At 39.5% G+C, this 26,910-nt stretch overlaps 1 protein-coding gene across 3 annotated transcripts in view; it reads left to right on the top strand.

The window, feature by feature from the left end:
* The first annotated feature begins 5,145 nt into the window (after window positions 1-5,145).
* LOC145822718 (uncharacterized) overlaps window positions 5,146-26,910 on the top strand; it is a 37,784-nt gene continuing 16,019 nt past the window's right edge. The window contains exons 1-2 of one of the 3 annotated variants that reach the window (XR_014364393.1): window positions 5,146-5,290; window positions 7,837-8,335. Coding sequence is in view for 1 of the 3 variants with exons in the window: in XM_082920511.1 (XP_082776637.1) it covers window positions 17,927-18,688 (762 nt within the window). In the remaining 2 variants the exon portion in view is untranslated. Of the gene's footprint in view, window positions 5,291-7,836; window positions 8,336-14,093; window positions 25,440-26,910 lie in introns of those variants that run through there. The other 2 variants (XM_082920511.1, XR_014364394.1) reach the window with 2 other exon arrangements.

Below are 26,910 nucleotides of genomic sequence, written 5' to 3'. Positions count from 1 at the left end.
AACATAATATGGACTATAACAGATAGTTATGGGTAATTTTGGTGGTAAAAGATATTGTATTGTTGTTGATTCTTGTTCTTCATCATTGAATTTTAGATATGGGTAAAAGATATGGTTCAGACATTTCCATATATTTGAGTTTTGGATTTTTTTTTTTTTTTTGAGTGCATAATTTTGGATGATGTTAATTTTTTTTTAATAGTATTTATTACCTTATTAAATTGTTATTGTATAATTTGTTTGGATTGTTGGATTTTTAGTTCACTAGTTTGTCAATGCTTAATGTTAGGATATTTGAATGAGCATCTATTTTAATTATGATTATTTTAGTTAATTTATAAATTAATTTTTTTTACTCTTTGATTCAAGTTTTGTAATTCAAATTATTTTTTTTAATAAATCGTCAATCCTCCCGAACCGCCAAGTTGAAACCGTCATTATTTGCCAACCAAACTGTTGGTTTTTGATAAGAAAAATGACAATTTTTAATGACATTTTCATCAATCTGCCACCTGCCGTACGATTTCTGTTTTACTCCTAAATAGCACCGACCTGCACCACGTACACCCCTAATTATTATTATGAATTTTTTTCCTTTTTTTTTAATTTTTTTTTTTTGAATGATCATGATAATTGTTTAATTATAGTTTTGTAAAAGTGTTCTAAAATCATAGTTTTCTTCTACATTATAATTAACTAAGAGAAATATATTATACAATAATTCAAAAATGTAAATAAAAAGTATGTGTTAGACATATTGTATTTTGATGAGTGTTTTTTATTTTGTTTTAATTCTATTTTGATTTATTTGGAAGAGCAAAATAGATTGAATTCTTATAACTCATTCCATGATATTTTTATCCATGTTTATATCCTAATCATGCCTTTCTTGAGTTCAAAATAAAGCTTAAACAGATGTTGAATCAAGCCCAAAACAACAGAGTAGTAGAGCAAAAAGAGACCAGCCCACTGAAGGGGGATCGACCGGGCGGTCGACCGATCAGGCCAGTTTTTGGCGATTTTCTTCTACAACTTTGGGTAGGCTTAGACGACTAGGTGGACATCCAGACGGATGGCCGGGAGGACAACCAACCAAGGCATTTCAGCCCAGTTTCGTTCTAGTTCAGCTCTGTTTCGCTCTAGACGTCAGACGACAATATGCTCAACGATCGCAGACGATAACCTTGATGATCGGGACTTCATGGGACATCCAGGCGGACATCCGGGCGGATGACCCACAGACAAAAAACTTCACTTGGGACATTCAGGCAGATGTCCACTATGCAAAAAATTGTTATATCAGTAACAGATGCTGAGAAGAGAAAACAAAGGTTTTTCATTAGATGACCCATCATTTAATGGGCAAAACACAGATGGATGTCAGGGAATATCTGAGCAATCAATTATTTATCATCCTCAGCCATCACCATCCCATCACTTCAACGAGAAGAAGAAAATGGGCACTATTTGAACAGACAGAGCACTGAACTCTGTTATATACAGAGCTCTGAACAAGCAGCTATGACAGCCAACTAATACAAAAGAGATACAACGTGCTATACATAATTCTCAATCTTTCATCACTCTCATCTTTCTATATTCTCTAAAGTGTTCTTCAACTAAGATTTCTTTCTTCTTCAAAAAATATATAGAGCCTTTAGCCTTAAGCGTATATTCACGTGAAAGGATTTACAGAAAACTTTGAACTTCAATATTGTATATCTATTTTTGAGAGATTGTTCTTGTAGCTTTATTTCAAAGCAAAAACGCCATCATTTCAACCTTGTAAAAGTATAGAACACTCAGGTTTCTTGACTCTATGAGTGTGATTGAGAATCACCTAATGAGTGCAAGGTTTTGGACTTGAAAAGTCTGTGTAAAATCCATGGAGGATTGCTTCATTTGTGAAGAGGTTGCTAGCACCCCTTTGAAGCTAAAAGATAGTGGAAAATCTCAAGTGGAGCTTGAGGAGTGGATGTAGGCTTGGTTGAAGCCGAACCACTATAAATCTGTTTGTCTCGTTTTGCTTTATTTCTTTAATATGCTACTATCGTTATATTTGATATACTATTTGTTATTATTGTGATAAACATGTAATCTATTAAACTAATATAGCTATATGATTTTTGTGCTATCTACTTCACTTGATTTGATAAACTCTGTGGTAAAATTCTTTCACTGATATAGTTGTTAGAAATAGTTACTAATATTGTGCAAAATATCAAATCACTTAACTTACCTCATATAGCTATTTGTTATCACCTTTCATTGAGTGATAATTGCTTATTTAGCTATATCAAAATCTGTTAAGTCAAAATCATTCACTGCACTTTTGTTTAGCTACTTCACTGATATTTTATCTTTGTGCTTGATCAAGTCATCTTCATTTCATTAGCTATATTTATTTGTTGTACTAGTTATAATTTTTATTGGGGTATTATTAATTTTAGTTCGTAGAAACCTAATTCACCCTCCTCTTAGATTGCTTTTTGGGTAACAATATGTATCTATGAATGGAATAAGAAAAGTCATAAAGAAATTGTTGGAACAATCTTCTGTGTAAATAAAATAAATTGAAACAAAGCCAAACAAAATAAACTAAACTTACAGAATTTATTTTGTTGAACCAAATAAAAATTAAAAGACCAAGTCGAGTGTGTGACACTCTGTCCTTAAGACAGATTCGCCCCGCTACGGTGCTTACGGTTGAGTGGCGTCTATCTCCCAAGATACAATGATCTTAACTAATTTGTAGTAGCACTCCAAAACAGATTGTTCGGTGAACCAAACCTGTGTTCTAACTCTCTGATTATTTAATCTAAAACTAATATATGAAGAATAAATGCACTAGAGCAAAATCTGGACAGCAAAAGCAAGAATTGCAGACTAAATTTCGAGTGTTCAAACACTGCTGGAATGAATTGTATTTATAGGCAAACAAATGCCCGAACAGGTACAAAACATGTAGTGAACAGGTGCAAAACTGTTTCAAACAGTTTCTGCCCGTATCACATGGAACGGGTTTTCTTTTTCCCTTCCAAACAATTTTGAAAACATAGCCATTGGTGAACAGAATTTAAAACTGTTTGGAATATTTCTTATTAAACTATTAGAATAGTTTAATCAAATAAAGCCAATTAAATTGAAAAGATTTATTAAAACTGTTTGGAATATAAATATTAATCTATTTGATAAACTTTAGGAAACTACTCAGGAACCCAAAAAATTTGAATTTAGATTTAAATTAAATTCCCACAATAATTTTTTTTATTGAAAAAATTCAAATGAATTTTGTCTAAAATAAAATTAATGTTAGACCCGAAAACGACGTCAACTTCTCATTCACTCATAAATGGTTTTGACGTTCCGTCTTCACCGTGTGACTTGCCACGCGGCAAGGAACATTTCACCTCTTTGGACCAGCCCCAAAATACGTTCGGGGCCTACTCAATTTTGGACTCAAAGTTGGCCCAAAATATGCCTGTATAAACCATTTTTCCAACAGAAATAAGATGAAAGAGGAAGAGAGCAGAAAAAAGAAATTCAACAAGAAGAGAAAAAACATTATAAAGAAAAAATTAAAAGGACATGTTGCAGATAATTAGGAAGGAAATGTGGAAGCTTTCTAATAGATGTATAGTGTTTTACTTATCACTTATATATTATATGATGATATGCATGGATGCATGGGTAATTTAGTTATTTTGTAGGAGTTTATTCTTATAGACAAAGTATATTAGAGTGTGGATTTTTGGACAAAAAAATCTAAAATTGAATTTGTAGACCGAATGCCTAAAGCAAATAGAGAAGAATATATATAATGGGAAATCAAAGTTGTGCCTAAACCCGTGAATCCTCCAAATCCGCTCAAAATAAATGGGTTTGGATCCTATGAGGAAGTCTATTTATCTAGAAAAATAATCTAAAATTATCTTGATTGGATTCTGGGATGCAGATTAAACAAGTGTTATGTGAGTCCATGCATCAAATAAATTTAAGCAATTCTAGCTAACAAAATGTCAAATTTTGTAAATTAGTTGTAAATGGGTTACTAAAAAAGGAGTAATACTACATTTGTTTAAATTTTTACTAGCAATCTTACTAAAAGCATATATGTGCAAACACCATTGGATGTTTAAATTTTTGTTTTTTTTTTAACAATCAATCACATTTGGCCTCTTGTATTTTTAGTAAGATTGTTAGTACATTTAGAATTATGGAGCACTCACGAGTCACTCCTATTGACCAGACTTATTTACTTATAAGTCCTATTCTGTTTTCACCTATCAATATCTCTAAAATGCCATTTCCTCACCTTTTTCATCCCCATTATTTACACTGCCTTGTTTGCACCTTATCCCGCCGGAGATTACCTCAGGCCATCATCTCCAGTCGCCTGCAACCATCTCCAACCATTGTCTTCAACCACCAGTAATATTTTTTTAGTAGTAATTTTTGACAATTTTCTACCATTTTTTAAAGAAAAATCAACATCCATCTCCACCACGTTACTCGCTCATACCTCCTCAGATTTGGCGGTAACAAGAGAAATAGAAAAGAATTAAATGTATTTAACAGCGATAAATTTATCGTTGTACCAATATTTATCAAACCAGTTAATCACTTACTTTATTTCACTATCACACTCACACTTAGGTGGTGTTTGGGAACCGCTGGGTTAGGCTATTTTAGCCTATTGGAGGAAAAAATCCAATAAGTCTCACCGTTGCTGAGGCTACAGTTGTGCTGTACAGCTGGTAAGCAATAGAGGATGAAAATACCATTTTACCCTTTGACTAAACAACCAACTCATAACTCTCCAGAAAAAGGTTTGCATTACAACTTTATCAGCCTTGTTTGGTTTGTATTTGAGAAACATGTTTTGAGATAAAAAGTACGAAAATTTGTTTGGTTTGACTTTTTTTCAAAAGATGTTTTGAAAAATTATTTTGAGAGAGAGTTTTGGAAAAAGTGATTGATTTGATGTGTATGAGAGAGAGATTTGTTTGGAAAATTTGTAAACCAAACAAGTTTTGGAAAAAAAATTTGAAAAAATTTGTTTGGTTTGAGTACTTTTGAAAACTTATGTGTAGAGAATTTTTCCCAAAATTTTTTGAGAAACACAAGCCAAACAAGGCCATCATCTCTCTTATCTCTCTAGCGCCCACTGAAGAAGGGGTTGAAGAAGTTCAACAGATCTCTCTTCGGCATGTCTCTTTATGGTGAATCTATCTTAGGCAGACCACACAGCCTACTCTCTTTGTCGCCGATTGTCGAAGACTTGCGACAGGTAAATGAACTGACTCGATTACTGTTCTTCTTCTTGCTTTTCCGATTCGTTGTTGGTGGTTTTTCATTCTACTATTTCAGATTGTACTATATTTTGGGCCCTATTGATGGTATTTTGTTATAGAATTGTCAATCTGGACATATATATATATTTTTTTCCTTATTATTATTATTATTATTATTTTATAATTTTGTGGTTTGAAATTTGCTGTTTCAGCTGTCATAGGACTCAAAATGTGGGCAAAACAACCCAGAGAATCTGTTGTTGTTGAACAAACAGATTCTGCTTTTGCTATGATTTTATATATATATATTTTTTTTTTTGGTTCAAAATCTGTTATGCATTTATAAGTTTTTATTTAATTTTCTTCAAAATCTATTCTTTAAACATGGATGCTTCTTACAAGTTAATAATTTTGTTCTTTTAGAAAATATAAATTAACAGTTTCACAAAATATTAAAATTAATACACATTTTTTGTTAAGTTATTTTGCTGTTCAAGTATTTTTCCACTTTTTGGGCAAAAAAAAACCTAGAGAATTTGTTATCACTCAAACATGGATGCTTCTAATATTTTAATTTTTTTTCAAAATCTGATGTGCATTTATAATTTTTTTTTTTTCCAAAATCTATTCTTTAAACATGGAGATTTCTTACAATGTAATAATTTTCTTATAAGTACAAAATATAAACTAACAATTTGGCAAGATTATTCAATTTAATATAGAACTTTTGTTAAATTAATTAGTGTAGACACCCCATTTTTGACCGCCCTTACGACTTAGGCACCATCACTTGCACACCCAATGATGAATGTATATGCTTGTCAAGTGCTTGAAAGTCCTCAGCGGAATGCCATAGTTCTGAGCCTCAAAACCCTGCAAACCCTGTGCTTTATTTTTGCACCAAAACACCAGTCTTTCAAACTTGAAAAATCTAGGACCTGCAGGCCCATTTTTGTAGGCTGCTGGCCATCCCTTTTGGCTACCGGCCACCCTTGTGCCTTGCTGGCCTAGTGTGTGGCTAGTGGTCTGTCGGCCACAAGTGTGTTTTGTAGATATTTTCTGCCAGTTATGCCAGTTGTTTACACAGATGTTTATATCTACCTACACATGTATGGATGGATGTTTCTGAGGGAGTGCGATGTTTTTCTATAAATAGAGGACCTCCCCTTCCATTTTTGAGAGTTAGAAAAATTAGAGCAAAATTAATTTTCTCTCTCTACAATTCTCTCGCTCTCTTGAAATTTCTTGAGCTTTTGCCTATACACTCTTAACCAAACCTTATCATCTTTGAGCTGAGGTACTTTTGAGCCTACTTTGAGCTCTTGAGGGTGTGTATGTGTTAAATTATTGCTTAAAAGTGTTCTTCTCTTCAAGAGGTATAAGGCTTAGCTTGTTTCATTGTTTTGGTTGCTTCTTTTCTTATTGTTTTTTAACTATTTTTGGGCTGTATAAACTCTGTATTTTTGGGTTGAAACTTGTGGTGTAAGGCCTTAAAGGATAGAGGGGTGGTTCACCTTTCTTTCCATCTTGCATTTCTAGCCTTTACCCTTGTGTTTCCCACCTTTACAATATCTTTTTTTGAGCTTTTAAATACTGAATTTTAGAGTTCTTTTAGTGGCTAAAAACATATTTTAAAGTCCAAAATTGAAGGGGTTAGCCTCCCCTCCTTGTGTCTTGTTCACTAGCTTACACAGCTCCATGTTGTAACTTACTATTTTAGTTTTTTTTGTCTTAATTCTAACACTTCTTTTGCATGTTTTAAGACTATTTTAGGACTATTTTCGGTGTTCATTGCATTTATGCTTTATTTTGCATGATTATAATTTAGTTGTCCTCATAGGTTTGGTGTTTTAGGCTTTAGCTACCAACCTATTTGAGTAGATAGCAATTATTTCTTGCTTTTCTTACTTGTGATCACCTCTAATCATCTTTACAACCTCTCTCATTTCATGGCTTTTTTATTTTCTTTGAGAGTTGTTTCAAACTGATTGTTCTTGTAAGCTTGAGATAGAGGTTGTCGTGCTTAATGGTTTAATCCCTTTTAGGGGTTCATTATCAACGGCATGACATCTCTCTCATGTCTTAAACTAGCCCTTGGTTTGGCACTTCCTTCCTTTAAAGGACTTAATTTTCACCTTTGGACTTAATGAATTAAAGAATGGAAAGGTAATCAAAATGGAATAATAAAACTTGGACTAAAATGATGTAAGATAAAAACTTGGTTTGGGTTCAATCGGACGTTAATTGAACCATTGAGTCTTGAGTCATTTCATACTCATTAGTAATGAAACGGTTCAAGATTCATTGCCAACCATTTTCCTTGATCATTCATGATAGGGAGGAGGTTTGAGAGTCTTTATTTGAGCATTTATTGAAAGTGTACCCTTTGGTTCATAGGCCATCATGCAATAAAATTGCTTGGACTGATGGCTTGTGAATCAAGTTTACTACTCCTTTGAGTTCTCTGATGATAAGGAGGGGTAAAGCGTACAAATATCCCTTGAGAATACCTTAATTTTGCTCTGTTTGTCCTCTATTGCAGTAGGAAGGGACAGACTCCAGTGGTCGGCCGACCACTTTTTCTGGCCTACAGGCCATCTTTTTGTGCACGACAGGCCACTACTTTTGGCCTGTCGGCCACCTTTATAAAACCAAGCAGTGTACTTTTCTAGCAAAACAGAACTGATTCTGAGATGAAAAACATTGAAAATGTTCTGCTATGCAACAGAGGTATCTGGTAGCAGGACAGTGGCCTTTTTTGGGTGGAAATCTGTGTATGCATAAGCATTCCTCGTTTCCTGAGGCGGAGTAATTAGAATAGCTAGGTTAGAATTTCTTTCATGTTGTATTCATGTAATTAATTAGTTTGTTTTGATTTGTAATTAATTAATTAGTTAGTTAATTTGTTGTAATAATTAATTAGCTAGTTTTTATTTCATTCGGTTTGTAATTTGTAATAATTAGCTTAGCTAGTTAGTTTATTCGAATCCTCCTGCATGAGGGCGCAAATGTTGTAATAACGTGTATGTTTTCTAACCCTACGTCTTTCTCCCTTTCATTTACCTGCTTATGATGGTTAGTTTAGAAGCATCACGTTTTGTTTCGCATCTCTCATGCCTTGCATCCATTATCTTACATGCACCGAGACTCGGCGCATCATTCTAACTTGCATTATTAGTTAATAATTTTTTGAATACGTGCTTAGACCGCATGTTATGAAATTAATTCATATGCCATATTAGTAGCCGAGCCTAGTAATTGCATATCGTATGTGTTACATTAGTCATATTGCATAATTAGGATCATGTATTATTCTAACTTTGTCATCTTTTTTGGGCGTGGAGTACCAGGTGATCTTTTATTTGCTTTAGCACAATCACATGAGTGTGATTGTTGTTATGTCTAGCATGTTCACCATGAGGCTAAATGCTTAAGTGATAAACTGTTTAAAATGCATGTGGATGAAGGCTAAATTGCTTGAATTGGAATAAATTGAGTAATGTTTTTTATGAGATCACTTTTTCAAGTGATACATATTCGAAATAATTTTCAAAACAAACATGAATCAAATGTTTCAATTTTTGCAAATTAATCTATACTTATGTGTGCATCACATAGTAAAATTAGTCTAACAATCGGAACAAGAACATATAATGTAAATAAGATTCACATCATGATTAGTAGAGGTTAATCTTCAATCGGGCGAGTGGGGTGCTCAATTCATGACCTTCCCTTCTCGTACTTGTAGACACCCCATTTTTGACCGTTCTCAAGACTTGGACGTCACCATTTGAACACTCGGTGATTATCCATGTTTGTGTTTGTTCGGAGTTCCCGGAGGTCTCGGCTCGCGCGCCTTGCCTCAGGATCCCCGAACTCGACCGTTTAGTGTCTGGTTTCACACCAAACACTTGTGTCTTGCCTTGGAGGGGCAGGGTAGGGCTTGTAAACCATCCCCACCCACCACCGGCAGTGGCTAGATGCCACCGGCTAGTGTTTGCTGCCACCGGCAATGTACATTGCCGGCCGGCACTGTTTGTTGCCGGTCAGCACTATTTTGTGCCGGCCGGCACTCTTTTTGGCCAAGATGGCATTTTTGGCCGGCCGATTGCTGTTCATCTGCTTTTGCAGATATTTTTAGACAGCTGTCTTGCTTTTGCATCCCTCCATACACGTGTATGGAGGGATCTCCCTCTTGTAAAGCTTGTCTTGTAAGCTTTACAAGACATATAGAGAGAGGCTCTCTCTTGAAAAGAAAAAGGAGAGACTAGGTTAGATATTTTAGGATATTTTGAGAGCAAGAACAGCCATTGTTGAGCTCTTGTTCTAGGGTTTGAGTTAGATACATTTTCTATCTCTCTTTCCCTCTCTTTTGTTCACTAGGTGCTTTGTGTCTTACTATTGCACACAAACACCTAGTGTTTCACCTTTTTCTTGGAGCTGAGGTTCTAAAGGGTTTTTTTTGAGATTTTGGTGTTGGATTCAAGCTAAAGGAGGCCATTGGAGCACCATTTGTAAAGGGGTCATCAAGGGTGAGAATCTAGTCCCATTTTCCCCCATTTTTGCATTGATTTTATACCTATCTTAGAGCTGTTTTTGTGCTTATTGTATAACATAAAAAAGTTCTGTTTTTAGACCCTCTTTGTTGTTTATTAAGAGTGTTTTGTTGTTTGAGGGTTGTTGACCCCTCTTAGGCCTTGAAAGGCCTCATTTTGAGCCATTTTGTGCTAGCTCCGGGATTTTGGTGTTGAGGTCTCTTCACCACTGAAATCTTGAGGGATTTCAGTGGTAAAGATGATGCTTTGAAGTCCCAAGAAGGAGAGGGCCACCCCCTCTCCTTGTTGTCCTTGAAAAGGGCATGTTTTGGCCTCTTGAGAGAGCATTATGCTTGAGTGTGTGTTGAGCATGTTTAGGCTGTTTTTCATGCTTATATATCCATAATATAACATGATTTTGAATTGGTTTTGGTACTCCATGCATGCTTAGCATAGTTGCCTTGTAATGCCTTGTTATGCCTTAACATGCCTTAGGTTGTTAGCCTTTGTTAGAGCATGTTTTAGGCTTGGTCTTATGAAGATTTTGTGCATGTTTTGCCGTGTTCTAGGTCTGTCCTAGGTTGTTTGGGTTGATTTTGGCATGCTTGATATAGCTCCTTTGTATTTGGGCTTGTTGGCCTTGAGTATGTGCATGTATAGTATGGCATCTTTGCATTGTTTTGATGATTTGGGATCATCCTACATGCCATTTCAGTCCCATTTCCATGCTTGTTTGATTGCCTTGCATGCCCCTTTGATGCCTCATAAGCTTGTGTAGCAATGTTCCCTACCTTGGCACTTGTGCATGCCTCTAAATTCGAGCCACTTAGATGCCATCTAAGTAGTCCTTTAGCCTTGTTTTGACATGCTAAAAATCTGTTTTTAGTGGTTTAATGCATGCCATGTTTGTTGTGATAAACGTGCTTCAAAGCTTCATGACTTGCCTCAAAGCACTTGGACCATGTTTGCGTGCATTTGCTTGTCTTGTTTAACATGATTTGGCATCATCTTATGACATGATTTCAATGCTTATGTTGCATGCTAATTGCTCATGTTTGTCCCTTTCAAGTGTGCTTGAGGGTTGTTCAATTTATGCCTAAGTGTTGGTCTTCCAACATATGTATGTGTGCATGTGTTTTGGTCTCCACTTTTGGGCATTATGGCTACTGTTTTAGGCCTATTTTAGAGTTGCCTAATTCATGTTTAAGTCCATCTTTTCACCCATTAGCATTGCCTCATGTACGCTTGTATGCTTGCATAAGCTTGTCACCATGCCATGTTGCATCCTTAGTTTGTATGCTTAGGTTGCAGTGCATCTTGCATGCATGCCTTGTTCCTTGACTTGATGATAGGAATTGGGCCTTCTTTGGTTTGATTTGGTTTGCATGCATTTGAAATCAAAGTTGCATACTCGGTTCTTCGGGCCATCATGCATAGAAATGCGTGATTGGTGGTCCAAGAATCGAGGCACATGCCCCTTTGAGTCATTGCAAGGATAAGGGACATGGTTGGTGCATACATGCCTTGAATTGTGCTGCCATGCTTTGCCTTGCCCTCTGTTGCCGTCATTTGCAGATTCTGCAGGAATATTCTGCCGACCGGCAGTGTAAGGTGCCGACCGGCAACAATTTCACTGCCGACAGCTTCAATTTTGTGCCGATGGCCACACACCACTGCCGGTGATAATTCCACTCAGCCGGTGGTACTCCCCAGTGTCCAGGGATGCAATCCTGAGGTTTTGACAGCCTCCAGAGGGGTGAAGGAAGGAAAACAGAGGCAGCCTATGCATGGCGGCGCGTTTCCCGAGGCGTTTTTCTGTTTTAATTAATTTATTTAATTCGTTAATTAAATTAATTTGTAATATTAATTAGCTTGTGTAGTTAATTAATTTGTAATATTTATTCGGTCCCTCCGAGCGAGGGCAAATCTGTAATAAGTGTGCGTGAGTGTGTGTATGTCTTCCAACCTCACGTCTTTCTTCCCTTTTATTTACCTACTTATGATGGTAGATTAGGGCACGTTTAATTTAGCATACCTTATGCTATGCATGCGTGCATCCATGCATTTGTATTACATACATTAGGCTCGGTACATCACGCTAACTGCATTCGTACTTTAATTTACAAATTGAATACGTGATAATTGATCGCATTACATATGCCATGATTAGGTTAACCGAGCCTATTTAAATTGCATCTTGTATGTGTTGCATTAGGCAAATTAACATGAACTAGGACACACACATTTTGCTAACTAGTTTACTGTTTTGGCACGGAGTACTAGGTAAGCTTTTATGCTTTAGCATATCACATGCGTGTGAATGTTGCCATGATAGCATGATTACCATGAGGCTAGCTGCTTATATGATATAACTGTTTGAATGCCTGTGGGTGGAGGTTGGATTGTTTGAGTTGGAAAAACTCATTGAAATCCGTGTTTTAGCCTACTTGCGAGTAGCAAATTTCAAAACATTTCCAAAACAAACGGATATGCAATGTTTCTTTCCAAATTAGGCAATCTAGTCTATACTTGTTTGCTGCGCGCATAACATAGTAATTCTAGGCTAACAATTGGTTTTAGAACACATAAAGTTTTCAAAAACGGATATCACGGTTAGTAGAGGCAGGTCTTCAGACCGGGCGAAAGGGGGTGCTCATAGCTGACCTTCCCCGATCGTACCCAAGCTCCCGAGCTAAGACAACTCCGGTGATGACGGACATGTGGCCTTCGACACCGAGTCAGGGTTTCCTAAATTCCCCCATTTTAAAATATTTAGGTGGCGACTCTGTATCTGGCAAAGCAGTCCACGTTTGGCACTTCTTTTCAAAAAAAATCTCTTTCACAAAACGATTTGCCAGATTTGGACTCTTTGGTTCAAGATTAAGAACCGTGACACAAAATCGAGAGTCCGAACTGTAGCGGCGTCCCCCTCGCGGACCTGTTGTTACAGTACTTAAGTTCCCGAGCCGAGACAACTTTGATGATGATGGACTAATGGCATTTGGCATGAGTCTTAGGTTTCCTAAATTTCTCAAAAATATTTAGGTGGTAACTCTGAAATCTGGCAAAGTAATCCATTTTTTGGCATTTTATTCAAAACATTGATTTTCCAAAAAGAAATACCGGATTTGGACTCTTTTTGTGTTTTCACTGTTTCACATTACACTTATGAAATCAAATTCAGAACCACAAGTAGAGTCCGAACTATAAGACTTCTCGTCTTCCAAAAGGAGCGCGAAAAGTCGAGCTAAAGGCCTTGTTTGGTTTGTGTTTCTCAAAAAATTTTGGGAAAAATTCTCTACAAATAAGTTTTCAAAAGTAATCAAACCAAACAAATTTTTCTAAAACTTGTTTGGTTTACAAGTTTTCCAAACAAATCTCTCTCTCTCATACACATCAAATCAATCACTTTTTCCAAAACTCTCTCTCAAAATAATTTTTCAAAACATCTTTTGAAAAAAAACCAAACCAAACAAATTTTTGTACTTTTTATCTCAAAACATATTTCTCAAATACAAACCAAACAAGCCCAAAGTTTCTTGCGATTCTGCTGGGGATTTAGAGAACTTGACTTGAACTTCATGATATAAACTTTTATCTACACTTATATGTTCTTTACATTTGCATTTGCATTTGCATTGGTGTGTTTAAGTCACTGTGTTTGCTGACTGCTATTCTTGGACGGTTTGCCGGATGCTTGCCCAAAAAGCTTGCTAAAAGGCTGACCGGTCGTGGGCTCTGTCATGTTAGGAACACAACCCTTGGATCTGGATCACCATTGTACCACTTGATTCACCTTTCACTTCTTGGTATTAGGTGTAAGAGGTATATTAGGTAATCTTGCTGAGGTACCCTTTCGACCAGTTGACCTAGTTACATATAGTGAAGCTCTATTCCAACTTAGGACAGGATGCCACCTATTTGTAGGATATTATGAAACTCATTGTTTGAAATAATGCAGCTTAGATCATGCCAAAAATCTAGGATAGGGCAACCCTACCCCTCATAGGGGTGTTTTGCTCTTTTTTCTTGATATGTGCCTCATAAGTGAAATTGTACAAGATGGTTCATATCAATATGAGTTTGAAAATGGAGTTCAGTGGGGATTACAGTTCAGCTATGTGTTATGATCATTGTGAGTTAGAGTCGAAGTGTTGTTCGAGTTTTGATCATGTTTTTCTTTCTTTCTTTTTGCTAGGTAGTTTACCATCATAGCTTCAGAAAGACCTAATATTCTCCAATTTGTGTGGACTCATTTTGGCAGGCTTTGCAAAGCTCAAGATCTTGTTGGTGGCCAGCCAGTGTTAGTCTCGTTTCTGCCAGTCACCCGACGAAGAAAGAGCAGGCAGTTAGTAACATCAGTACAAAGCACATTGCAAACACCTATCCTTTCTCACTCAATCAGTTCACCAACATCTAGTTCACCTAGACCAGCAATGGCACATAATACAGCACAGAATGCGGAGGAATTTGATGCCATGATGGCAGCTTTCCAAAGAACCATGGACATTGTAAACCAGAGGATGGTTGTACAAGATGAAATTATTGTCGATCTATGACGTACATCTAGGGCATCAACATCAACCGTACATCCGATCCCGGCTGCTCAGCCAAACCTGGATCTACCCCTACCAGTAAAAAATCTGCCAGTCCCAGATCTTCAGGAAATGTTTCTCCCCAGCTCTAACATATAGGCCTCCAGTTCAACCCCTCGTAGGAATTTTTCACTTTGATATCAATGAAATTGATTCGGCCTAAGTCAAAATTGCTAGATTAGAGAAAGCATTGAAGAAATCCCAGGGCTTCAACTCCATTCCAGATATCAAAAGTGGGTACACTAAGGCTTCAGTCAGATTACCAAAGAAATTTAAGATGCCCCACATCGACAGATTCGATGGTAGTGAGGATTCGATTGTGCATGTCCGATTGTTTTCAGATGTATTGATGCCCATGGATTTTACTAGGGCATAGAAGCTTTCCTTGTTTGGGAGAATCTTGTCTGATGTGGCGGCCATTTGGTACACTAAATTGGAAGACTCAACAAAGCGGAATTGAGATGAGCTATCTGAGGTGTTTGTCAATCAGTATTCATATAACACCTAGATAGAAGTAACCATTAGCGAGATGGAGGCTACTACCCAGAACCCCAAAGAATCATTCATTGATTTTGTCACCCGGTGGGGAGCCAAGGCAGCCCGAATGACAAGTAAACCTGTCGAAAGAGAACAAGTCTAGCTAGTGGTCCAGAACCTTGAGCCAAATATGTTGCAAAGAATGATAGTGGCAGCATTGTCCACATTTGCTTCCTTACATGAGCTGGGAGTCCAGATTGAGAGTGCATTCAAAAAGGGTATTATCCATAGAACAAGCGAACCTGCAAGAAGGCCATTTTCCCAGAGTACCAATGCTAGCAGTAACACTATTACACGGCCTGCGGATGCCAGTACTGTTGTTTCAACGGCCAAGATGGTTGATTCCTTTGTTACTGCCACAACCTCACAACCTTCACAAAGTACTGGTCCACCCCGAAATCGAAGAGTTTTTACTCCCCTCCATATGAGCCCAACCCACGCCCTTAAGCTATTAATGCAAAAGGGGCATCTTAAGCCTTTCGATCCTCGTCCACTTCCAGACCCATTGCCACCCAAACATGACCCTACCCAGTATTGTATTTTCCACCAACAACATGGCCATCTCACGGACATGTGTTACCGTCTACGTCATGAGATCTAGGATCTCATTGACAACAAAGTCATCACCTCACCTTCCAAACCCAACGTAACAACCAACTCACTTCCTGCACACAACCAAGTCCCTCCGCCTAGAAAAATTAACCACCTCCATACACTACTGCCTACCTTCAACCCTAGCACATACATTTCCTCATCCCACCTACCAAAATCGAAGGTAATTATTCCAAAAGGCACAAATGTGTGCATGATGGATCTAACGCCACAAACCCAATCCAGGCCCGTGGCAGTAGAAATGAAGAGAGAGAAGAATTCATTGAAGACAAGGTCGTCTAATACCCGTGTCATAGAGAACGAGGTCTCACTCGTGGAGGAGTACGATCCCAGTTTATACATTGTGGCCATTTCGATCAGTCGAAGCTGGTAGCCATACTGCCGGACTTTCTTAATATTAATGTTATTAGGGAAGACCAAATGGCGCGGAATCAGAATGAGTGACCCAAGCAAGGCCTAAATGACTTAGCAAACCTAATAAAGGATTTGGCAGAATTGGAAGAGGATCTGGAGGATCTTTACTTTTTCAAGGAAGAAGATACAAGCTGTATGCAGATAAGATGGTGGGACCTAAGCCAGCCAAAAATAAGCAATGGATGGTTGAGTGAGGAATAGTCTAATGTGGAGGAATAGATAGGAGAGACTGAGACAGAAGAGGAAATCACTGCTAATGGCAAAGCTGAAGTTGAACCTCTAACTGAGAAAGAACAGGTACTGGAACAATTTCAAAGGAAAATGATAGAGGAGATCCAGGCGAAAATAGCTTTGGAACAGAAAAAGAGAAAAGAGAAAGAAGACGCTGAATCCACAACCAACAGTGTTCAAAATGCTAAGAAAATCAAGTGGGAACCCAGTGATCGGAAGAGAATGTTAAGGAAACTCAGAAAGTACCGGGATGCTGAAACCTGAGCTGTAGTGGAGGAAGAATGGTATGATGACGGGTCACGTGATGTTAACATGCTCATAATAGAACCTGATCGCAGCCCAGCCATGACCGCGGGGGAGTGGTGGATAAATAGCGATCTAAGCCATGCATACACGGATGAAGGGTGGAAGGATGATACCCCTGATGATACGTGGTATACTAATAAGATTGATCATCTGACCCGTAGTGGTCGGTACTTTAAACCCCTAACTTTAGATCAGCCTGAATCTTCCAACAGAGAGGCTGAGAAAGCAAAAGAGAATAATGTTGAAGAAAACCTAGTCTTGAAACAACTAAAGAAGATCCAGGCCAATATATCCATCTGGGGATTGATACTGGCATCCCAGGAGCATAGACAAGCCCTACTCGAAGCAATGAACCGTACAAAACTACCCATTGACACCACTGTTGACCAATTGGTGTCATTGGTCATATCTGGGGACGTTATGCCAGTAATATCCTTTACAGATAAAGAATTGCCTCTTAAGGGCACCAATCACAACCGTCCTTTATATGTAACCTTGAAAAGTCAAAAAAAAAAATGGATTCTGGTAGTGTTAGTAGATATCGGATCGGCGATCAATATATGTCCAGTGAGAACTACCTATGTCATCGGTTTGAGGGCGATTGACTTTACACCCACGACCCAAGCTGTCCGGGCTTATGACAATACAAATCGGGATGTTATGGGAACATTTAAAAGCCATATCCTAATCGGCCGACCGAACATGAGGTGGAATTCCATGTCATGGATGTACCGACAACCTTTAACTTGCTACTGGAAAGGCCCTGGCTCCACCAGATGAAAGCTATGTTAATTGGTGAAGTATCCTTTTCAAGATGGGATTGCTACTGTGTATGGCAATTCTGCAATTCACCCTCCCCAAGGAACTACCATACCAGTGCTGGGAATCATACATGGAGAAGAGGATGTATTTCTCTCTAGCTTCTCTCTGGCAGAAGCTCGGGTAGTCCAGAACATCATGGCAGAAGACGAAGGGAATTATGTGAGTGCCCAGTCAATCTACATGATGAATAAACAGGGGCATCTTTAGGGATCAGGATTAGGTAGAAGCGACAGGCAGGTAGGTACTATTGCCAAGGAGATGAGTCATAATCCCCACGCTTTTAGGCTGGGATACAAACCTACCGTTGCAGACTGGAAAAGAAAGGGAGAGGAGTTGAAAGGAAAAATCAAAGCAAAGAGGACTGGGAAGCAATATGAGTTACTCTACAAACTGATACGGGGAGCCCTGAACAGACGCTTTGTCCATCAAGGAGAAGATTTTTCCTTTCTGTGGATTCCTGGAGCTTTGGTATGACTGGAAGATGAAGACTAGGTATTTTGGGTTCGAAATCTTCTTGGGGCACCGGTTACCGAAAAAGGAGGATGAGTAGGCATACCTAAGCATTGGTACGAATCAAGGAATGGCTACGAGCCTGGTTATTGAAGAGGAGGAGTTGCTAGGAAAGGCACTGGCTGACTTATTGGTGAGTTCTACTACTGGAGTTGAGTCTACCAACTTGAGGGATAGTTTTACTATCTCAATGATCGGGGATAAACCAGCAGAGGATTTTACTAGTCTTATCGTGGATACATCTGAGGCCATGCGCCTGATCTGGAAGCTTGAGAAGGGCATTGTCGGCAGTTCTAAATCGGATAGTGAGTCCGAGTCTGATTCTACTGAGTTTGTGGAGTCGAAATCAGATTCGAGTTCTTTAGAGTCTGGCATCTCCGGGACTGGTAACCCGAATACCAAAGTCCTGTCCCGGTCATCTTTTTCTTTTTCTTTTGAGTACACTGTAACTGAAGAGCTAGATTTTTTGAATGGGAATGAGGTGGACTTTGCTTATTACTTTGTGCCTTTGGTTTATTGTACTAATCTTGATTTTCAAAATTTTGAGTTAAACGAAGAGAAAGAAATTCCTCGGGTTTTGAAAAACTTGGTTGATTTTGCGAAAGAGCGGTGTGTTAAGCCTTACCCAGATGAAATCATTGCTATTAATGTGGATACTGAGAAGGATCCACGCTTAGTCCAGATCAAGTCTACATTGTTTTCGGAGGAACGCGATCATTTAATCGCTTTATTAAAAAATTTCAAAGATGTTTTCACGTGGTCTTACGAAGACATGCCTGGAATCGATCTTGAGATTGTACAATATCGAATCCCTCTTGACCCTAAGGCCTAGCCAGTTAAGTAAAAGTTGCGTAGAGTTCACCTAGATTGGGCTTTGAAGATCAAGAAAGAAGTTACCAAACAGATTGATAGAGGGTTCTTGCTTGTATTTGAGTACCTGATGTGGTTGGCCAATATTGTTCTAGTTCCAAAGAAGGATGACAGAATTAGAGTCTATGTCGACTTTAGGGATATGAATAAGGCTAGCCCTAAGGATGATTTTTCACTGCCTCATATTGATAAGTTTTTAGACTTCACTGCGGACCATGCATTGTTCTCATTCATGGATGGGTTTTCCGAGTATAACTAGATTCTAATGGCACCTGAGGATAGAAGACCGCTTTCACTACTCCATGGGGCACTTATTGCTACCGAGTCATGCCGTTTAGGTTGAAGAATGCTGGGGCCACTTATCAAAGGGCTGCAACAACCATTCTGCACGATATGATTCACAAAGAGGTTGAGGTGTATGTGGACGATATGATTGTCAAGTCCAAAGATCGAGAGGGCCACTACACCGCCTTGGAGAAATTCTTTCAGCAGATCAGAGAGTATAGATTGAGGTTGAACCCACAAAAATGCACCTTCGACGTAAGAATGGAAAAAATGTTGGGATTCCTAATCACACAGAGAGGAATTGAGGTAGATCCTTCTAAAATCAAGGCCATCTTAGAAATGCTACCACCAATGACTGAAAAGGAGGTGCGCGGCTTTCTGGGTAAAGTGCAATTCATAAGACGGTTTATTTCAAAACTAACCTTGACTTGTGAACCACTATTTAGTCTCCTGAAGAAAGGAAAGAAGTTCCAGTGGGACGATCACTGTTTGTTTGCTTTTGAACAGGTCAAGTAGTACCTGCAGAATTTGCCTGTGCTATCACCGCTAGAATCTGGAAAATCGCTGATTTTGTACCTGTCAATGACAAACTCAACCATGGGGTGTATGTTAACTCAAGATTCAGAGGCCAAGGTGGAGAAAGCTATTTACTACTTAAGCAAGAAAATGCTAGATTACGAGACTCGTTACACTCTCCTTGAGAAATCTTATCTAGCCTTGGTATGGGCTACCCGAAAGTTAAGGCACTACCTATTAGCTCACTCTATAATCCTGGTTTCGAGATTAAATCCCATCAAATATCTCTTTGAGAAATCAGCGCTTATGGGTAGGCTAGCTCGTTGGTTGCTTCTTCTCTTCGAATTTGATTTTAAATATGTTACACACAAGTCGGTTAAATAGAGAGCTATAGCGGAATTCCTAGCAGATCACCCAGTAGAGGAGGATGAAGTGGCGAAGTACTTTTTCCCAGATGAAAATATTCTGCAAATAGAGGAAAAAATGTGGATGATATACTTTGACGGAGTAGCCAATCAATACGGTTATGGGATCGGTGTGTTGCTGATAGCGCTTGATAACTCTCATATACCCTTAGCCTTTAAACTCTGGTTCAAAGTATCCAACAACGAAATAGAATATGAGGCATGTATTGTTGGTTTAGGAGTCGACCTGGAACTAGGGGCAAAAAGGTTGGATGTCATCAGGGATTCGAACTTGGTTATGTCTCAAGCCAACGGAGATTGGCGGGTTAAAAAGGAGAAAATGAAGGTTTACCATTAGGTCTTGGACATGCTAATTCCGAGGTTTGAAAAGCTAACGTTTACCCATTTGCTAAGAGAGAACAACCGATTCGCTGATACATTAGCAACTTTATCTTCTATGGTAGGCATTCCCTTGGGAGTCAGGATGCGTCCAATTATTATTAAATAGAAGTACATGCCAGCCTATGAAACCATTGCCATAATAGATGAGACTTCAGACAAGAACCCCTGGTACTATGATATTTGGAATTTTCTGGAAAAGGAGGCGTATCCACTAGGAGCAAATGCCAAGGACAAAAGGGAAATACAGCGTCTGGCTGTTCAATTTATCATCTGCGGAGGCATGCTGTAGAAAAGAGGCCATCTGGGAATGCATAAACTATGTGTGGAGCAAGAAGAATCAAAGCGCCTTATGGAGGCCATTCACGGAGGAGAGTACGGAGCCCACATGAATGGTGTGATGCTCGCCTGAAAAATCCTTAGACAAGGCTACTACTAGTCAACCATGGAAGAGAATTGTATTGGTTTTGTTCGGTGATGCCACAAGTGCTAGATTCATGTCAATCGCATGAACATACCACCGTCTAAACTCTACAATATGACTTCACCATGGCCTTTCTCAGTTTGGGGAATCGACATTATCGGTGCAGTCATGCCAAAGGGGTCAAATAGGCATGAGTTCATCTTGGTAGCAATTGACTACTTCATGAAATGGGTAGAGGCCCAATCCTACTCTATGCTAAAAGCATCACATATAGCTAAGTTTATCAAGAACAATATCTTTTGTAGGTATGGGGTGCCCAATAAGATTATCTCCGATAATGGGTCGCACTTTAAGAAAGAGGTGATAGACTTGCTTGAGAAATAAAACGTGGCTTTCCATAAGTCATCGACCTACAGGCCACAAACCAATGGAGCTGTCGAGGCTATGAACAAAAACATCAAAAGAATTTTACAGAAGATGGTAGAGACTTACAGGGACTGGTTGGATAAACTGTCATTTGCGCTCTGGGCTACAGAACCTCAATCTGAACATCTGCAGGGGTAACCCCCTATTTTCTCGTTTATGGAATGGAGGCTATTTTGCCAATTAAAATTGAACTGTCGTTGCTGTGGGTTATGGCCGAGTGTCAAATAGCAAAGGCAGATTGGCAGCAAAGTAGGTTTGAGGAGTTAATGTTGTTTGATGAGAGAAGACTAAGGGCATTGTATCATGTCCTAGGCTACTAGAGCAGAATTTCCAAGGCTTTTAATAAGAAAGTGAAGTCCAGAAATCTCAAGAAAGGAGACATGGTGCTCAAAGATAATCGAACTCCCATCCATGACCCTAAGGGGAAGTTCAGACCTAATTGGACTGGTCCTTACATCATCAAGTCAATCTGGTCAGGAGAGGCAATTATTCTTATAGACCTAGATGGCCTGGAGTTTTCATAGCCGATCAACATGGACAAATTGAAGAAATATTACCCCTGAGAGGCTCACTAGGACAAAAACCTGAAAAGGCGACCTAGGCAAAAGTTAGAGTATGAAAAAATAGAAATAAATAAAAACTGAGCTCGCAAGGTTGAAAACCCTAAAGGGCGACTTTGGCAAAAGTTAGAGCGTAAAAGGAGAGAGTTAAAACTTGAGTAAACCTGAACCGAACTACGTAAGGCCTGATTCCCATCTTTGGGATACGTAGGCAACTTCATCCTAAAGTTCGGCCGTAATCATCTCCAACTCAACTGTCCTGTCCATTTATTTGATTAGGTCATCTTTGTTCGTTATTTATAAGCTTGGTTGTGATCTTTGTAGCTTGGTTGTGATCTTCGTTTTGGAAAGAAGACTCATTGTACAATGTATAGCAGTGGTGGTATGCAAGCAGGGCCAGTTATGATCTTCCAATTCGGGGTTATACATCTTGAGGATCGATTATGCGCGTGTCAGGTGGTGATCATTTTCGAAAATAATTTTGAAAAGTTTTAATGAAAGTTGAATTTTCTTAAAATTTCACTTTTTATAATTTAGACCATTTTGGGACCAAAAGGAAAATTTTTAGTGCTGACAACTTTAATTCCATTGATTTCAACATCAAGTACATTCTCCAACCCTTTGCTACAAATTGAAGTTGTTTTTATATCATAAAACTTGAAAAGAAAGATCAAAGCAATAAAACTAGGGGCACATGAGTCAGGTGTTCCTATGCCCTCTGCTCATACTGGCAGAAGTCCCTGCAGCTAAAGTTAGTCCAGCTTGTGCCTCGTCCTTGAGTGGAGCCAAGCATTTTCCAGAAAGGGCATAATTGAAACTATGAGCAGGGACCAAGAGCTTTCTCGTCCTCCAGGTAGTGAGGTACCGAGTCAAGTTCGAATCATGTAATTGGAATGGTGCCGGGTATTCCACCCCCTCATCTAGACGTGTCTGATCATGCCCAAATTGGCATCTGAACCGGAAACGAAAATAGAACAAACAGTGCGTGAGGCCAATCAACTGAACACTCGGTTGTCAGGTCATACTGTAGCTCATCTCAGCTTAGTCAAGCCAGGGACATTGCCAAGCTATGTCAGCTACAGACCTGTGGCACATCCAATTGCACCAACATCCCTCATTAGGGAAGTCCACTAGGCGTTGGCGAAAAAAGTACACTCCAACTGAGTAAACTGGGCAAGGGTTCACCACCTTCAGCTTGTCTATCATCCAAACCTGGGAAGGGATGAAAAATAAAAGAGATTAAAGAATAGAGAGATGTATGTTGAGAGAAAAGTAAGGAAAGGGTTTTGAGAGAAAATAAAGTGTGAATACCAAGCGATGTAAGAAATATATATAAGATAGGGTGGGAAACAATATCTAGAGCAGCAGTGGACTCCTCGCAAACCTAGTAGTCTCTCATTGATGAAAAGCGTCCAAACCCATCAGGGTCTCGGCCAAGGCCAAACCGATGCAACTCTTACCTTTTTTCAGGCGTTAGGCTACCTCAATCAACTTAATATTGGCTCCTCCGAAACCAGGGGCAAGAAGGTAGTGTGCAAGCATATACAAGTAGAGGGCGTGTTGCTAAAAGCCTCACCAGAGGAGGTCGCCTCGGTCATTGATGTTAGAAAATCGATGAATCAAGTTGGGTATATCTAGCTCTCTATCGTGGGCCAAGGATCGAGCTTCGTGCAAAGTAAGCCAACACATCCATCCCAAGGCTAAGGCATGGCCAAAACGGACTGAAGTATGATTTCCTCATCGCACCGGGATTCCATTTGTGCCTGAAATTCTTCAAGAGTCAGGCATATTTCTTGTGCTCCGAAGCGAAAAACATGTGTAATCGGGTCTAAACATCAGACCACGGCACGGAAGAACGGAAAACAAAGTGGAGTGCGACTTAACAAAAAAAGCACGTTTATACTGAAACCCTAGAAATTTACTTTTCCGTGCTGTCTAAAGTGGCTATCCCATCCGTGAGTTTTTAGCAAGAAATGGCTCAATTTGTGGAAGAAACAATAGCTAAAATGAAGTTCTAGAGAAAAAATCACAAAGGAAGACCTTTTGTAGAAAATAAGGCTGTGAGTGGGGGCCAACTGTCAGCATTCTGGTGGCCCTCACATTTGTGGCCAGTAGGCCACTAATTGTGGCTGGCCGTCCACCTCTTCTAGGTGGCCGTCCACCAATCTGGCCAGCAGCTCACCTGTTTGTTGGACAATTTTGGCAGCCTGGTTTTGTCCTAGTCTTTGTGTTGTTTGGTCTTGTTTTGAGTCTTTTGGTTTTTGCAAGTGTGTATGTTTTTGGTCTGTGTTTGAGTTGTTTTTGCTTTATTTATCAAGTTGTATATTGTATTTTTGTCGTTGGTCGGCTCATTATCCGATTAAGAACATTATTCTAATGCAAGCATGTTCAGTTTCAAATTCAACTTCATATTCTTTTTTATGCAAGTATGTTACTCGTGGTGCAGTGCTCATGTTGTAAAACCAAAACTCTTTACATAAAAATTGCGAGGGTTTTATTCCAATCATGTTTTCTTACAAAAGAAGTACAAGTTTCAAAAGCAAAAGTAAAACCTATCTGAAGCTATACATGTGCTAAATTACCAAACTAAAAGAAATTAAGCAAAAAAGTCCAAAAAACAGCGCCAATCATCTCAAGCTCGAAAGGCCCTCTTCATTCTCTTCCTCGGAGGGGACTCAGAGGCACTGTCTCCGTCGGCACAATTGCCAGAACCAAACTCTGAGCCTCCACTCCTTGCCTTGGAGCTGACCTCGGCGTCATCTCTGCTCCCCGATCCTGAGTTGGCATCATCGTTCCCGTTCTCAGACTCAAAATGTCGACTCATTATCTCCTCAGAGGTGATGGCCTCGTCATCATCATCGCCACTCAAAACGAGCTCCGAAGGACTGCTCCGGCCTCGGGCACCCCTGTCATTGCCTCGACCGCGTTGCTCGTCTTAGCTGTGTACTGAGGCCCCTCCCTCTCGCCTCTCTACTGCTGAAGGAGGTATTGATGATGCTGCTGCTGCCACTGGTGCCCTCGGTACACATGGGATCTAGAAAAACAGTTGTCAACATATTAGCTGCAGTGTGTGTATCAGGTACAGACATAGCATGCAGAATGAGTGTCATATAGAAATCAAATATAGTATGAGTACAGTGTGTAAGTACAATGTGCCAATGCAATGTATCAGTATACTTTGGGAAAGACTACAGTGAAAATGCCAATGTATCAATGAAATGCATGCTGAAATGGGCAAAAATACCTGAATACCGTAGAGACCGAGCAGCGTCTCTCTCCTCCACACCATGCCGATTAGGGAGGCAACTAGCTCAAGGAGGCTCTCTACATACTCCATAATAGATGCCTGCAAGTGCATTTGACTAATCAATATTTGGAAGAAACATATTTGAAATGGAAAATATGAGGTGCAAATTGTAAAGTGTGGTCCATACCTGAGGCGCGCCTTGAGCTCTAACATACTCGTGTCCCGCCTCTGGCGGCTCGATCAGAATCTGGTAGGCAATCCCAGTTGGCCACCAATATGTGAGCACAGTAGGAATCTCCGACCAACTGGTTATTTGCCCAACAGGAGGGGCCTCTCTAGTATGGACCCTGGTCACCCAAGTCGCCTCACCTACCACAGGAGCTCCTGCTGCCTCGCTTACGTGAACACCCCTCAGAGGAGGCATGAGATGAGTCTGGATGAATGTTGCATAATCGCCCTGTAGACGTCCCCCGAACGCCCCGGGAGGGTTTAGCTCCCGTTCTGTTCATTTGGGGTCACTACAGCTCGGACTCTTAAATGTCACGGTTCCTAATCTGAACCAAAGAGTCCAAATCTGGCAAATCGTTTTAGGAAAACTGATTTTTTGAAAGAAGTGCCAAACATGGACTGCTTTGCCAGATACAGAGTCGCCACCTAAATATTTTATTTTGGGAAATTTAGGAAACCCTGACTCGGTGCCAAAAGGCCACGTGTCCGTCATCACCAAAGTTACCTCGGCTCGGGAACTTGGCTACGATTGGGGAAGGTCACTTCGTGAGCACCCCCGCTCGCCCGGTCATAGACCGGCCTCTACTAACCATGATATCAATTTTTGAAAACATTGTGAGTTCTTATACCGGTTATTAGCCTAGGTTACTATGTGATGCGCACAGCATATAAGTATAGACCGGGTCACCCGAATTGGAACAAAACATTTCATGCTTGTTTTTGAAGATGGTTTGCTACCCGCAGGTAGGCTTGAAACATTTTGATGATTCATTCCAATTCAGATAACCCAACCTTCACCCACAGGCATTCAGGCAGATATATCAGATAAGCACATAGCCTCATGGTAAGCATGCTATCATGGCATTCACTCACACGCATGCAAGGATGCTAAAGCATAAAGCTTACCGAGTACTCCAAGCCAAAAACAGAAACTACATTAGAAATCATGCATGATCCTAAGTATACAAAAATGCTTAATGCAACACATGCAAAATGCAATTATAGTAGGCTCGGCTATTCTGAGATGGCATATGAAATGCTACAACTAACATGTATTCAACTTTGAAATTGAAAGTACAATGCAGTTAGTATGATGCGCCGAGCCCGGTGCATGTAATACAGATGAATGATGCAAGCGTGCTGTCATACTGTATGCTAATTTAAATATGCCCTAATCTAACCATCATAAGCGGATAAATAAAAGGGAAGAAAGACGTGGGGTTGGAAGACATACATCACACTCACGCACACTTATTACAGTTGTGCCCTCACTCGGAGGGTCCGAATAAATATACAGTCCAAATATTACAGTCCCCAAAATAAAAGAATATTACAGTCCAAAATATTACAGAATTCTAATTAATTAATGAATTAACTAGAAAGCAAATAAACTGGCGTGCAAGTCAGGGACTGTCTTGCTTCTGGTGGATGATGCATGTCCGGGTTGTCTTGCGCGAAAATCCACCGGAATGCCCCAATTAGCCTCTGTTTACATCTGTTCTTGAAATGCGTGCCGAGCCCCAAAAAATTGCTGATTCTTGATTTTGCTGCAACAGAGAGCAGGAAAGGGGCATAGCAATGTATTTGCACAGATATATGCATGTCTCGATCCTCGTGCCACCAATCGCGCATACCGAGGCATGATGGCCGAGGAATCGAAATGCACAACTCAATATAGGATGAATGCACATGAAA

The sequence above is a fragment of the Camellia sinensis genome, chromosome 3, assembly GCF_055761805.1.
Source record: "Camellia sinensis isolate YWXY chromosome 3, ASM5576180v1, whole genome shotgun sequence".
Lineage (NCBI taxonomy): Eukaryota > Viridiplantae > Streptophyta > Magnoliopsida > Ericales > Theaceae > Camellia > Camellia sinensis.
The sequence above is the reverse complement of the archived record's forward strand: the minus strand, read 5'-3'. Positions and strand labels throughout refer to the sequence as shown.